This window comes from Elephas maximus, chromosome 20 (genome assembly GCF_024166365.1).
Source record: "Elephas maximus indicus isolate mEleMax1 chromosome 20, mEleMax1 primary haplotype, whole genome shotgun sequence".
NCBI lineage: Eukaryota > Metazoa > Chordata > Mammalia > Proboscidea > Elephantidae > Elephas > Elephas maximus.
Window position 1 is genome coordinate 52,257,144 of NC_064838.1, and position 14,056 is coordinate 52,271,199.

The 14,056-nt window shown below is 44.4% G+C and overlaps 1 protein-coding gene across 1 annotated transcript in view; it reads right to left on the bottom strand.

The window, feature by feature from the left end:
- Positions 1-14,056, bottom strand: part of MAP4 (microtubule associated protein 4) — a 209,036-nt gene that overhangs the window by 12,534 nt on the left and 182,446 nt on the right. Inside the window, 7 exon segments of the mRNA XM_049863132.1 lie at positions 1,995-2,087; positions 3,936-4,049; positions 5,537-5,829; positions 5,954-6,013; positions 6,612-6,795; positions 9,874-10,089; positions 10,984-11,117. Of these exon segments, the coding sequence (XP_049719089.1) occupies positions 1,995-2,087; positions 3,936-4,049; positions 5,537-5,829; positions 5,954-6,013; positions 6,612-6,795; positions 9,874-10,089; positions 10,984-11,117 (1,094 nt within the window).

The window sequence follows — 14,056 nt, forward strand, 5'->3', positions numbered from 1 at the left end:
TTAAACTGGGCCCAGCCATTGAAGGAGCCACTACACTGACCTGATCAATGCGTCACTCTCTTCCTTCTCCTGATGTCCTTCTCCCTGTCATCAAGGGGTAAATGTGTGTATGGGGGCGGGGGGGGGGTGGTTAGGATAGGCCTTAGAAGCGTAATGCTGTTCTGTTTGCACGGCAGGCCCACTGTTCCTAAATTGCATGTTTAGTTACCGTGGTGTTATGACGGGGCTCATGGAGGTCATGGAAGGAACTAAAGTACCTCAGCCTAACCTCTGGCTGCCACTGTTCACTCTCCTCTTCCCACCTGGAAACACTGCTCTCAAGTGGTTTCCTAATGTTGTGTGTCTAATGAACTGATAGAAAATGCTTTTTAAAAAGTATAGCCCCCCACTTCTAACAAATCTTGTCTGAAGTCACGCGTAGGCAGTATGGAAAGACCATAGTGGGTGATTGATAATGATGACTATTTCTGGAGCTCTTTGGTACACCACACAACATAGATAAATGCATTCCTATGTCAAACCCACACAACTGCACCAAACTGCCTCTGAATTCCTGTTCACCTTTTGTTTTCACCCAGGGCAAAAACCTGAAAGGAAAAGCTAGGGCCAATGCCTACCTGGGCCCTTCCTAGGCTGAATCTTGAATCACCTCAGACACTGATTGCTTTTAAAAGCTTCACCCACCTCAGCTGATCCTATGTCAGGCTGGCTAATGCTTGGCCAACTACCAAGCTGTCCAAGCACACTCCCGCTGTTCATGGAGTACCTCAGTGCAAAGGGGGAGCAGCGTCAGCTCACACCAGGAGGACGGTGGTTAGGAGGGGGTGCAGTAAGAGAGATTTGAGTGGGGCAAGAAAGGAGTGGTCATAACTGTTGGGGGTGGGAATGTGTTTATAGGTCTTGGGCAGACTGGCATGGCCACCAAGGCACGGACTTAGTTCCTTAGCGAGGAAAAGGAACTGAGTGGCTCAGATAGGATGGAGCTCTCAGTCTTGGGGTTGGAAACCCACATGTGGAGAAGCAGGGAAGGGCAGAGGCTTCAAGTGGACAGCTTCACAGATGACACTGGCTCCACACTGCAGAGCCCCACTCTGCCTGAGCACTGTCATAGGGGCGGGGCAAGTAGAAAATGCACAAGACATTCTAATGAAAATGACACTTTGCCCTGTCTCTCCCTAGACCAGAACCTCTGTGAGCTGGAGTCATCTCTGTGTCCTCAACACAGATTTTAGGGCCAGCACAGAATAGCAGCATGATAAAAGGAAGGACAGTTAGATGGAAGAGGGAAGGGGACAGAGAGAAAAGGAAATAAAAGAGAGAAAAAACTGGAAAATATGGGGGGAACAAGAGCAGAATGGAAAACGGGACAAGGTAAAGAGGAAAGGAGAAAGTAGAAAGAGGAAAAAAAAGAGAGAAGGCAAGTAAGAAAAAAAAGCAGAGAAAGGGCAGAAGAGGAAAATGTTGATTAATTCTCTGATACTGTAGTAACAGGGATTCAAAGGTGGTCTTTGGACAAATTTAGACTTCTGTCTCAGAGTAGGAACCACCACCGATGCCACATGGGAAGTGTGTAAGTACCCTGCCAGGAGCTGCGAAGCCTGGAGGAACCCTTCCAGGCACCTGTTCTGCAGCTGTAGCCTTGGCAGTAGCCCCACCTTGATCCCTATGAGTGGACTCAAGACAAGTAACAGGCCTGTTGCTGACCGCTGCCCTCAGACCAGGTCTCTGATGTAGCTAGAGAACCAAGAGACTCCCACCCACAGGGTTAGAAGATACCAAGTGGGCAGCAACAGGTCGTTGTTGTTTAGGGGATCACCAGAAACACCTACTGTAAACACTTTTGAGTGTTAATGTCTTCCCTCAATTCCCTAGATTGCTTTGTGCGCCCTGGCCCAGGCCTCTACGGTCCCATCTGCATGGGCAGTGGCCCTCTCCCCAGCATACTCTGCAGTGGGCTGTGCCTCAGACACTAGCCGTCCAGGGCTCATACTTACATTACCACCTCCAGGGACATGCTTAATATTGTCCTTGGAACCACACTTGGACTGAATATGGCTGTAGTTCATTTTTTTGGAGACTATCTGGACCTGGAGTGTTAGAGAACAGAAGAAAACAACACAAGGGGGGAGGGCTGGTTAGAACTGACACAGGGCAGGCAGTGACTTCACACATGACCACAATGACCAACAAATGGTATTGTTAAAACTCCACCCCCACCTTCAGCAGAGCAGGTGTGGAAAAGCACAGGAGAAGAAATCTGAAGGAGCAAGAAAGGGAGTGAAAACATGAACAAACAACACGACGACAGAGGCAGATGGTGCACAAATGCTACATGATCACCATGACATCACTATTTCTTGGGCTATCGTTCTCAAGGCCCAGACAGCAGCAGGACCCCAAAAGTGGGGACACAGCGTCCTCTGGTTCCTCTATGCAGGGGCCCTGCTGATTTGGACAGGTCCCTGCCCAAGGAGGGCATCTGGCTTAACATTCGGGGCCTGAAACTGTTGCGGCCACCCACTCTTGGAAACGAGAGTGCTCTGAGAGCCACTGGGCAGCTGGTTAATGAGGCACAAATGATACCAACAGGAAGAAAGGGACATTACTCAGATATAAATGAAAATGACTCAAAGAGGCTACTGGGCCTTCCACGTAGAATCTCAAGCCCAAATCAAACCCTGGATACCAGCTGGAGCACAAGCTACAGCCTAGGCAGCTGCCACACTGCCACATGGAGCCCAGAGGTTTTGGTCTAGACTTCTTTACTGATTCTAAGGTTAAAACAACTTCTCCAGTCCAAATCCTATGCCCTCTGAGCTTCATGTACACAAGACAGCAGCAAGCTCCAGGCAGGGCTGCTCTGATGTACAATCCAGGGGTAAAAGTCACACTGTACTGTGAGCAATGGTGCCCTCTGGAATCGAGCAAAACAAAGGCTACGGCTGTAAGGATCTGCAACAAAGAATTCTTGTTGGGCCTTCTCAAGAAGGAATGTTACCACCTTCCTTTTCTTCAGACTGAAGGCCCTTTGCAAATGATGCAGCCTCCAGGCTGAGGTTTTCCACAGAGTAGAGAAACCCACCCTCAGAAATTCCAGCCCATACACCTCCTTTCCTACCTTCTTTACAATGTCAGTGATGAATAACTGGCTAGCAAACCACTTCCCAGTGAGCACTGGTCTGAACCAGAGACCCACAGTACCTCTAGCAGTCACCCAGAGGCCACACGAGACAACCTTCCTCACCTCCCCAACTGTGCAAATGCCATCCCACCCCAGAGAGGCCCACCCACCCACGTACTACAGCTAAGGGAGGAAGGTGTCCCACAGCAAGCAGGAGGTGCCTTGGCTCCAGGGTGTGAAGCTTAGAGTTCCAGCTTACCTCCGTCTTCAAGTTGGCACTAGGACACCTATGATGACACGACCCCTATGCTAAGGGGGTCTCCGTTAGGCATGACCGTCTTAACTTTCACCTAAGAGGTAACTTGGGAAACCAGGACAAATGAGGCTATCTCCATACCCAGTGGCATTATGAGAGGAACTTCCCAGCTCAAGCTGAAGCACAGGGGCTCCAGGTTCCAGAAGAATGTCATTGCCCAGTGTCACCGAGGAAGAACCTGGGTGCTCTCTGTGCCTACGTGTGTGCGTATAAGGGGTGGACTTCAGATGCAAGTCAGTATGAGGGAAGTGACAAAGTTTCTGGAGCCATTTTATCCAGCTGAATAAGTATTCCCCAAGGGCTGACTCTATTAATCTTCAGGGTTAATAAAAAATATATTCTGATGGCTGAGTCATCAAACACAGAGGAGGGAACACTGGGGAGAAGAAGAAGCTAGTTCAGGATAGGAACAAAGTGTGAGAAGGGAAAGTGGCTCAGACTGGAAGAATATTTTACCATTTTTTACCTTCAAGAGGTAAAAGTCTAGACACAACTCACTTTCCCAGCAGGTGGTTTCTGTGCACTCGCAATAGGGCCGGCTGTTTTAGTGACTGCATTAGGTTCAGGCTTTCGAGCTGTAGCAGCTGCCTCTGTTTTTTTCTCTATTTTGGCCTGGATGGAGATAAAGGGGGGCAAATTCAAACAAAGAGGATAAGAGCCCAAATGCCAAGAAAGGAAGATAGGAGTCCAGGTCAGGACAGCAGGCAGCTGTAGGCCAACCCTTGCTGCTGGGGAGAATGCACATTTCCCAGGGTAGACCAAGCCAGAGAGCCTCGAAGCAAGGACCATGGGGAGAGGAGCCACAGGCCAAAGTCCTGAGATGTAAGGCAGAGATTAAGATACCATTTATGGAGAAAAAATACAGAGAGGGCTGAGATGACCAAGGTAGTGATTCTAATCTGGGTGTGTGTAGGGGGAAGTTATCATTTTCAAATCACACTGCCAGCCTATGCAAACATTCTGAAATGCCCCAAGGATGCTGTCATGGTCACAGGGAGCCACTGTTTGTTAGTAAAGGAAAATGTTGCACCCCTCAGGTATGCTGGTAAACCAAGCCATTCAACTTCCTGCCAAAACCACCTGTAACTTTTGCAACATGAAAGCATAAGAAGGGCAAAGAAAGGGGGAGACAGTTCATCAGTACCACGGTCCCAGGGGCCTGGCTATGTATGCCAGAGCCAGTCTCTTAACAAAGGCAACTCTCAGGCCCTTATTCCAGCCCCATTCCAGTTGGCCATAGTGTTTTCCAACAGTCACATGGTTCTGCCTCATTTCTGTCCCTCCTTGATTTTTTACCAGCTCCGGATTAAGCCAATTTAAGTATCTTACTCTGGGTGTGCATGGGGGTGGAGAAGAGGGGTGGTTTGTTTTAGAGAATGTCAGAAATGAGAAGGTCACTGCTTCCGAACTTGAACATTCTCAGATGGACTTTCGCCACCACCTTTTTCATACACTGAGTCCCGTGGTTGCTAAAAGTTAACAATTCTGGGGTGCATGCAACCAGCAAATCCTTGAAGTGGGCACTGTGGCCTGTTGTACCTTTCTCCATCACTACACTCTACACAGCCCTCTTGTTTAGCAAAGTCAGAGGCTTGCAGCAACTCGTCCTAGCCACAAAAGGATGCCCTAGTCCTCTTTCAGAGGCTCCGCCGCCCAACTCAGGACTGTGGTGCACAGAGGCCTCCACCTTCTGCCTATCTGACATTCACAGTGCAGGGAAAAACAGTGAACACTGGGTTCCAGGGTTTACGACCAGTGTCCCTCACCCCTGCTGAGTCTCAGAGGCCTCTTCTGATTGTTCTGAAAAGTATTAAGAACCTTTTTGCCTCCAAACTAAAACATAAGCCCCTCTGACTGCAATGGGAAGAGAAAACGCAGAGCTCAGCCCATTCTTTTCCCTGCCGCTGGGAACCGAAGCCTGCTATGGAGCCCAGGCTGAAATTCAATAGACTCTGAATCAGATGTCCTGACATCCCCATTTCTTTCGTGGGCCCTTTGCTTTGGTGTGAGAGCCAAGGCAAGCCTGCAGAAAGGGCTGGATGTGGCAGAGGAAGAAGCAGGGGCCAGCATGCCAAGGACCCCAAGATCCTGCGATCTACCTTGCCTCCTCCAGGCTGATGCTTGATGTTTTCTGTGGAGCCAACCTTGGAGCGGACATTCTTCAAATCAGGGGTAGAAGCATTGGTTCCCGTGCGGCTCAGACTGAGGGTGGAGGAGTTGGGCTTGGCTGGCGTGGCCTTCTTGTCCTTGGAAGGCGTCACAGAGGGCCGAGGAGACACGGGTGTGGGCTTGACTCGGTTGGAAGCCACTCCTGCCAGGGGGGCTGCCCCAGTTGAAGTGGTGCTTTTCTTCACAGAAGTGGTGGAGGTGCTCTTTGAGCGACTCAAGTCAGCTGTAAAGGTAGAAGTAAGAGGTAGCAAAGAGTTCAGGGGATCAGAGCAAAAGGAAACCTTGTAGCCACAGAAAAGGGGGGAAATCAAGTTAGGGTTCTACAAAGCAGAGGATGGGGTTATTACCTGGTGCAGACTTTGCAGCCACCTTCTTGACATCTGCAAGTTTTCCCTCAGACTTGATGGCTGCACAAACAAATATCCACTTTTAACAAACTGACCTATTGGCTGTCTCATCCAATACTGAGCATTCATTCATTCAATACTACCGAGTACCCCCTTTGAGCAAGGAACTGTTCTGGAATAGAGGCGTCAACTGGACAGTCGTGTATAGACCTTGAGCTTATAGAGCATGCAAGCCCAGGTACTGCGTCTACTCTTCTCTACGGTCCTTGTAATGCCTTCCACACAGCCTTAGAAGTAGGTTATCAGTACAGGCTTGTGGAACTGAACTGCCTATTTCTTATCATCATGCAAGCCCACGGCCACATTGTGGGCTCAGAAAGAAAGGAATGGTCAATTCTACCTGGGAGCTGATGACAGTCTTCTTCACTCAAGGTTATTGTGAACATACAGAATTGTCAACCTTACATGGAGCTCCAGGATTGTCAAGTGACTAAACCCACCGGGTTGCCACTTTTCAGTGTACAGCACTAAGGGTTGGTTTACAGGCTGACCTGCACAGCTGCCTGTGATGCTGGCTGGAGCTATGGCTGGGGCAAAGCCAAAGTGCTATGTTCCTCCCCTTGACTTCCCATGGAAGGGAAGGTTAGACAATACTCACCAGTGGGCCTCTTGGGTAGAGCCATGGGGGAGGTCCTACTGCTTGACACAGCTGCGGCAGGAGTGGCAGCTGGTGGGGCTTTCGGAACAGTCTGAGCGCTCTTGGAGCCGGGTCTGGCAGCTGGGGCAGAGGATGGCTTGGGAAGTGAGGCTCGCTTCTCAGGAATCTTTGCCTCTGTAACAAGCTGGTAACAGAAAAATGGAAGTAAGAGCTCTGGGTCAGCCATGCCATAGGAAGTCATGCCATAGGGATGCTTCTGTATAAGCATGTATAGAGAATAGGGGGTACTGTGGGCTTGGCAGTTACTGACAGGAAAATATATAAGGCTCTAGGGTCAAAGTTCTCCAGACAAAAGGACAAACTGGCCATATCACCTGCTGTACAGGCATCAGGAAACAGGGAGTCAAAGTATCTGAACCAGTGAGAATGAACAGCCCCGAAAGATGTACTATACCACAACCTCAGGATCTATAATACTAAATACTAGTGTATATAATGTAATAAAATCTAATGTACTGAATAGTTGACCAGACAGAGACGCCTGCATCTAATAAAGCTCCGCCCCATACCAAAAAAGAAAAGCCAAATCAAACCCATTGCTATGGAGTCGACACATTAAATAAATAAGCACAAAAACTATAACAAAAATTAAAAATTAATTTAAGTCAATTTCAGTGATTTCAGGGTCCACATGTCCCCAGTAACTGCTAAACAGGATGGCTCTGCAGGCGGAGAGGACACAGGCTGGAGTCCGAAGCCTGTGCTCCAGGCCCAGCCCCGCCCCTCCTCACAGTGTTCTCGGGCAAATCAGTGAGCCTCTCTGAGCTTTATTTCCTTAGTGTGGAAAAAGGAGGTCGAGACAGAGCAGCTCTGAGGACCAGCTTTGACAATGAGCGATGTTAGGGAAAAGAGGATGTGAAGTCTCCGACAGCACAGAGAAAGAGAAGCAGCAGGCAGATGGAGCAAGCCTGACCAACTGTGAGCATCAGGGGCACTGCTATCACAGCTAGGAATGGAAAACAAAGGGGAAAAGTGAGAGCTAAGGCTGGAGGAACGGCATGTGGCTCTCGCTAGTTCCTCTCCCATGAAAGCAGGGAATGTTATCAGGAGTGAGGAAGGGAAGGAATAAACTTAGCCTGGTTTCAATGGGATCAGGGGATGAAAACACTACTTTGATAAACACACATACCATGTTACTCGAGAGAGTTAATAGCAAGCCAAACCACAGACCAGGGGATCAAGCTTCTCACTCCAAGAGGAACTGCCACATTAAGGGCAGTTGATTGGTGGAGACAACCCAGCATATGGATTAAATGGAGAATTAGCTAAGGAGGCGCTGGCTTCCAATTAAATAAAGTCTAACTCTGCAAATGTAGGATGATGACTATTGCCGTGAATGGAGGCTCTGAGTATGTATATGAAGAACCACAAATTGGAACTGGGGCGGGGTGGTTGGTTCTGCTCCCAGTTCTGTTGGGAATACATCATAGGATTTTCTGCAGAGGGGTTACTTCTCTGGGGCTGCTTTAAAATCTGAGGACTAAACCAGGTGCTCTCTGGAGACTCCTTCAAATTTTCAATACTCTGACGATGACTCAGAATAATCTACTGTGGTCTTATTAGTTCACTAGTAACAGTAATAATGATAAAATGTTAGAAAAAATTTACTTGAGATGGAAATAATGGTTGTAACACGCTTTAGACGGCAGGCTGGCGGCCTCAGCAAGCTGCAGAACCAGCCTGCTTGTATAACTAGAGTTACCCGCCTGTTCCTCAACTTGTATTTTCCCCTCTGCCAGAATCACAGCTCTATTCTTTTAAATAGTTCTTTTTTTGCTTTGTTTACTTTTAGAAATTTTCATAACAATAAAAAAAATAGACATAAATTTGATTAGACCTTAGTTTTTATCAATCTCTTAAAAAGTCCCGATCTGTTTCTTATCTAAAAGGCAAACAAATGGTGCTAATTATCAGGCAGAACACCTCTCTAGGCCAGCTGTATCTCAAAATGCTGTCTAAATGCTGCATGGCAAAAAATCATAGAAGTGCTGAAAAAGGCCTGGAGCATCAGGGTTGGAGTAAACTTAGGTTCAAATACTGGCTCTGTCATTCACCAGCACAGGACCTTAAGAAGGTTACTTAACTGAGCTTAAGCTTCCTCAACTAGGAAATGAGGATGCTAGTATCTACATCATGGGCTGCTGACAGACAGAATAAAAGTGTGTAAAGAAACTACTACAGTACACTTCATTTTTATTATTACAAAGTGAAACAGTCACTAGATGCCCCCTCTTCCATGTCCTCCTACATCCCCCAGGACCTGGTGCTGAATAAGCAGTCAGGGAGGAGCACCAGCCACCTCCTTTCTGCCTTCCTCACAAGCTGGTGTTTGGCCTTTCCCTTCTTATTCAAATAAACTGTTTTCTAAAGATCAAGAAAAGAAGCAAGCTAGGTAAATTAGAATCACAGAGAAAGCTTTATGAGATGTATCATTCCTATTCTATGATAGAATCTCTCTGTTTCTTGGCCAGGGTTTCAGCCCAGACTAGAATTCCTAGGTTCCATAAGTTTTCTGTACAAGACTAAATTAAAACACTGACATTTAGCATGGGAAACTAGTTCCCACCATAAATTTAAGGAGCAACATTAGGCTAACCTAAAGGCCCTTCTCAAATAAAACAAGATGATCGGGCTGGGACAGCCACTGAGGAAGGCAGCCACAGCCTCACCCACCCTCTCCTCCTGGGACAATCCTGTAAAGCTAATGCTGCTCCAAAAGGGACCAGTTTCCAGGCTACAAAGAGTGTAGATGACCTGGAAAACTTCAGAAGGAGCCCAGTGAGGGGCTGCCTAATACAAAAACAAAGTAAATCACATCATGCGATGCTGGAACCTGCTAAGTATAGGCTAGAACAGCAAAAGCAGTGAGCAAAATCCACTTGTGGAGAATGAATGAAAAGAAAACAAAGAACTGAATTCGATATGGAAATTATACCACAAATGAATAACTCAGCAGTATGTGGAGTAAGGGAAACTGGTTAACACGTGCTTAAAAATAGTTGAAGAGTTAAGAAAGCTGGAAAAAAGGAGGATAAACTTAGGTAGATAGAATATGTGACGGCTGCATCAGTGGGCCCCCACATTAATTTCAAATCATCTTTTCCTTGCCTTTTCCTGATTCCACCAGCAACAAGAGCCTGTCCATCTGATATTCAAGGGGGAAAACTTCCCTAAAACAGTACTTAGATGACTGATTACTTACCTTTGGCTTCCCGTCTCTTGAAGGTAAGATGGAAGGCCTGGCAGTAGCGGCAGCAGGGCGTTTGGGTGGGGTAGCTGGTACTACGCCTGAAGCAAGGCTCATGGGTTTTTTATTCAGCCCACCAAGGGTGGTGGGAGCGGGCTGCTTAGGGCTAGAAGCAGACTGTGGTTTGGCTTTCGATGTTGAAGTCTTTGCAGGTTGCGTGGTGGCCAAAGGCTTTAGGTTGATTTGTTGGGTTTTTTTTTGTTGTTTATTTTATTTTTAAAGGGCCAAAACATCAAACACACAGACAAGAATAAAAACAAATTAAAAAAAAAAGCATAAATTGCACAATTGAAAGTAAAATTATAAGCAATGAGAACAGGTGCAACTGAAAATTAGCATTTCTTTCTTCTGAGTTCAGTAAATGGTGGAATTAAATCAGGATAGAGATGAGATATTTAGAAATTGTGCTAAAAACACTGTCCATGGAGTTTGGAACCTGAAGATTTCAATTCGATAACAGCTTTAGACAATTCTAAACTTTGAAAGTTTAAACTTTTGGCAGCTGCGATAAATGTAAAACCAAAAATAGTACCTCTCAGCAGATAGTTTTATCAGCAAATGGTTAGGTTCTGGGTTTTATCAGCAAATGGTTAGGCTATTATTACCTGCACTTCAATGGGGTAACACTTGCATCCTGTTTTAGGACCACACTGAAGTGGGGCATTTGAACTTTGCAATAAGTACAAATAAGTGCCCAAGCTATGACTCCATCTTAAAAATCTGTCTCTCCTTTTCATAAATGTGGATTTTAGAATCTATTTCAGGATAGTTCTTCAATCATCCTTTTTCTTCTTCTTGTTAAGTAAGGGAAGCAAAAACAACCTTTACAGAACATTTCTACAGATATTTCAAGACAAAAGGGTCAAAGGCATAGATTTTAAGGTTTTTGTTAGGACGTTATGGTAAAGTGGGAGTATAAAATATTTTCTAAACATGTCCAAATTTGAGAAAGGACTCATAACAGCTCAGAAAAAAGAAATTTCATTCACGATTCAAGCAATAGCAGAAGAAACTATGTTTTAAAAAATTACAGCAGTAGAAATGCCCTACCATTCTGGCACCTACCTTTGTTTTCTTCTCTGGGCTTGGTGGGAGCTCCTTATTTGGAGGGGCAGTGATGTCATTTCCAGTCACACTCACAGTAGGCCGTCCTTCTTCTGGCTTGGCTGTTCCAAAGAGGTGGAAGGGGAGGAATTATGCTCAGCAAATGCTTTTCGCACCCGTTTCAAAAATGCAAGCACAGCAGAGACACACCACTAACTAGCATTTCACTCTGAAAAAAACCCCACAGGACTCCTGCTGCTGAAATGTGGTTAAGACTCCCAGATACTCCTCATTGTAAAGGAGGACAGTTTTAGATTCCAGAGATCAGAGAGCCTGTCCCTGTGGAGAAGCAACCTAAGTGGAATTTACACAAATGATCAATGGGAGAAGATGGCCCTTAAACTTTGGTTTCCCTTCCCTGGAGACCAGCAAAGGGGTTCTGTCACCCAATCACTAGCTGGGACATACAGGGGACAAAGACCTCTTCGAGCAAAGTCTACTCCTTGGAATAAAGGTTGCTGAAAGATGGGCTAAGAGCCAGAAGATCATCTAATGTCCTACCTTTACTTCCTTTCCCTGTAAAGCATCATTATATGAAGGATGTGAGACTAATCTGATCAAGTTCTAGCAGTGACCCAGATTCCCAACAAGGCTGAGGAGATCCATGTAACAGAGCAGTTACCCAGGGCCAGAAATAAAGCCTGCTGCCTAAGGCTGTGCCTAGCAACACCACTGTGGGGAGGGTACTTTAGATTTCAATAGGGCTACACCTGAAAGCATTAAAATTCCACGTTGGTGTGGGAAAGATCTAACTATGCCACGAAATCCAGAAGCCACAAAATTTGACGACAGAAAAATAAAAAAGTTCAGTGTAGCAAAAAACAAAAACAAAACCCCAAAACCAAAACTCCCCTAAAAAACACTAAGAAAAGTGAAAGAGCAAATGACGAAAAAATATTTGAAACTCATATAAAGACAAAGAGCTTATTACAGCAATTCATATTAAAATATATAAATAAATGCTACAAAACAATGAATACAAATGCCAACAACGCACTAGAAAAATGGTCAAAAGAATCAGCACAATTTACAGAAAAAAAATGCAAATAGCTTTTGAAAATATGAAAAGATCCCCAATCTTGAGTATAATAAGAGAAATGAAAATGAAAACCATACTGAGATGGCATTTTTAACCTAACATATTGCCAAAAGTCCTAAAGTTTGAAAATAACTGCCAAGACAATATGGGGAATACACTGCTGGTAGGTCTGTCAACTGGTGTCACCCATATGCAGGGCAGTCAGGTGATGAAGAAAATGACAAGTGTAGATAAAGTTTCCATCCAGAAATCCAGGTTCTAGAAATTTATCTTAAAGGGGTATATTCGCACACCTGCAAAATTGCAAATGTACAAGGTTTTTCACCACAGCATTGTTTCTAAACACAAAGGACTGAAGGGATCCAGAAACCTAGTAATAGAATGCTGGTTAAAAACATTATGGCAGATCTATCACTGTAATCTCTGACTCAGTGGGAAAAGAACGCATGAAGAAATTCTTTATGACTGATGATGGAACAATCTCAAAGTATGAAGTGAAAAGAAAACGTAAGAGCAAAACAGCACATATAATATGAAACCACTTAATTAAAAAAGAGGTGGAGGAAAGAAAATAGATTTCTATTGCAAATACACTTTTACATGCATTTAAAAAAAATGTTTGGAGGGATCATGAAGAAATGAAACAATGGTAACCTAAATTTTGGGGGGGGGGTGGGGCACAAAACTGGGGGAAGGTAGGAGCTTTTCTTTTTTTAAAAAGAAAAACTTTGTATTTTGAAGTAATTATAGAGTCATAGGAAGCTGCAAGGAAATCTACAGGGAGCTCCCATGTGTCCCCCAGCTAGACTCCCTCAAGTGCTGACACCTTACATAACTCTAGTACACGTCCTCTATCAGCATGAGTGGATGAATGGGTAGATAATCTTGTTCTGAAATAAACAAATATGGATTATTTACATCTGTACTGCGTAATTTCCAAGTGTCTGAAGATTTTCCTGTAGTATTTCTGTTATTGGTTTCTAACTTGATTCCATTATGGTCAGAAAATATATTCTGTATCATCCCAATTCTTTTAAATTTATTGGGGTTTGTTTTATGGCCCAAGATCCATCTTGGTAAATATTCCATGTACACTTGATATATATTCTGCTGGTATTGGGTGAAGCATTCTAAAAATGTCAATTAGATCCTTTTGCTTGATGGTGTTGTTAAATCCTTATCCCCACCCAGTGCTAATATTCAGTCTAGTAGTTCTATCACCTGTTTAGAGGGGGGTGTAGAAGTCACCAATTATAATAGCGGATTTGTCTATTTTTCCTTTCAGCTCTGTCAGTTTTTGTTTTATGTACTTTGAAGCTCTACTGTTTGGCATACATTTAGATTAGTAAGAAGTCTTGGTGGAGTAACCCTTTATCCTTTGCTCTGGTATCAGACTACTTTGTCTGATATTAATACAGCCCACTCCTGCTTTTTTTTAATTAATGTTAATATACACCTTTTTTCATCCTTTTACTTTCAACTTACTTATGTCCTTATGTTTGTCATGACTTTCTTGTAGCTAACATATACTTCGGTAATGTTTTTAAATCTACTCTTCCAATCTCTATCTTTTAATTGTAGTATTTAGACCATTTACACTGAAAATAATCATTGGCATGTTAGGGGCTAAGTCTGCCATTTTATTATTTGTTTTGTTTGTTCCCTGTTTTTCATTCCTCTGTGTCTGTCTTCCTGTGGGTTATACTTGAACATATTTTAGAATTCCATTTTTATTTTTTAATCTGTTTTTGAGTACACAGATTTGTAGAGTTTTCTTAGTGGTTACTCTAGGTATTAAAATACATACACATAACTTATTACAGCCTATTGGTATCAACATTTTTATCACTTCAAGTGAAGTACTAAAACCTAACTTCCAGTTAAGACTGCTTATCCTCTACACTTTTTAAATATAATGTCCCCAATATTTCCTCTTCGTACATGTGCTCACCATGTCAGGTGGTGCTATAACTTTTGCTTCAATCATCAAATATG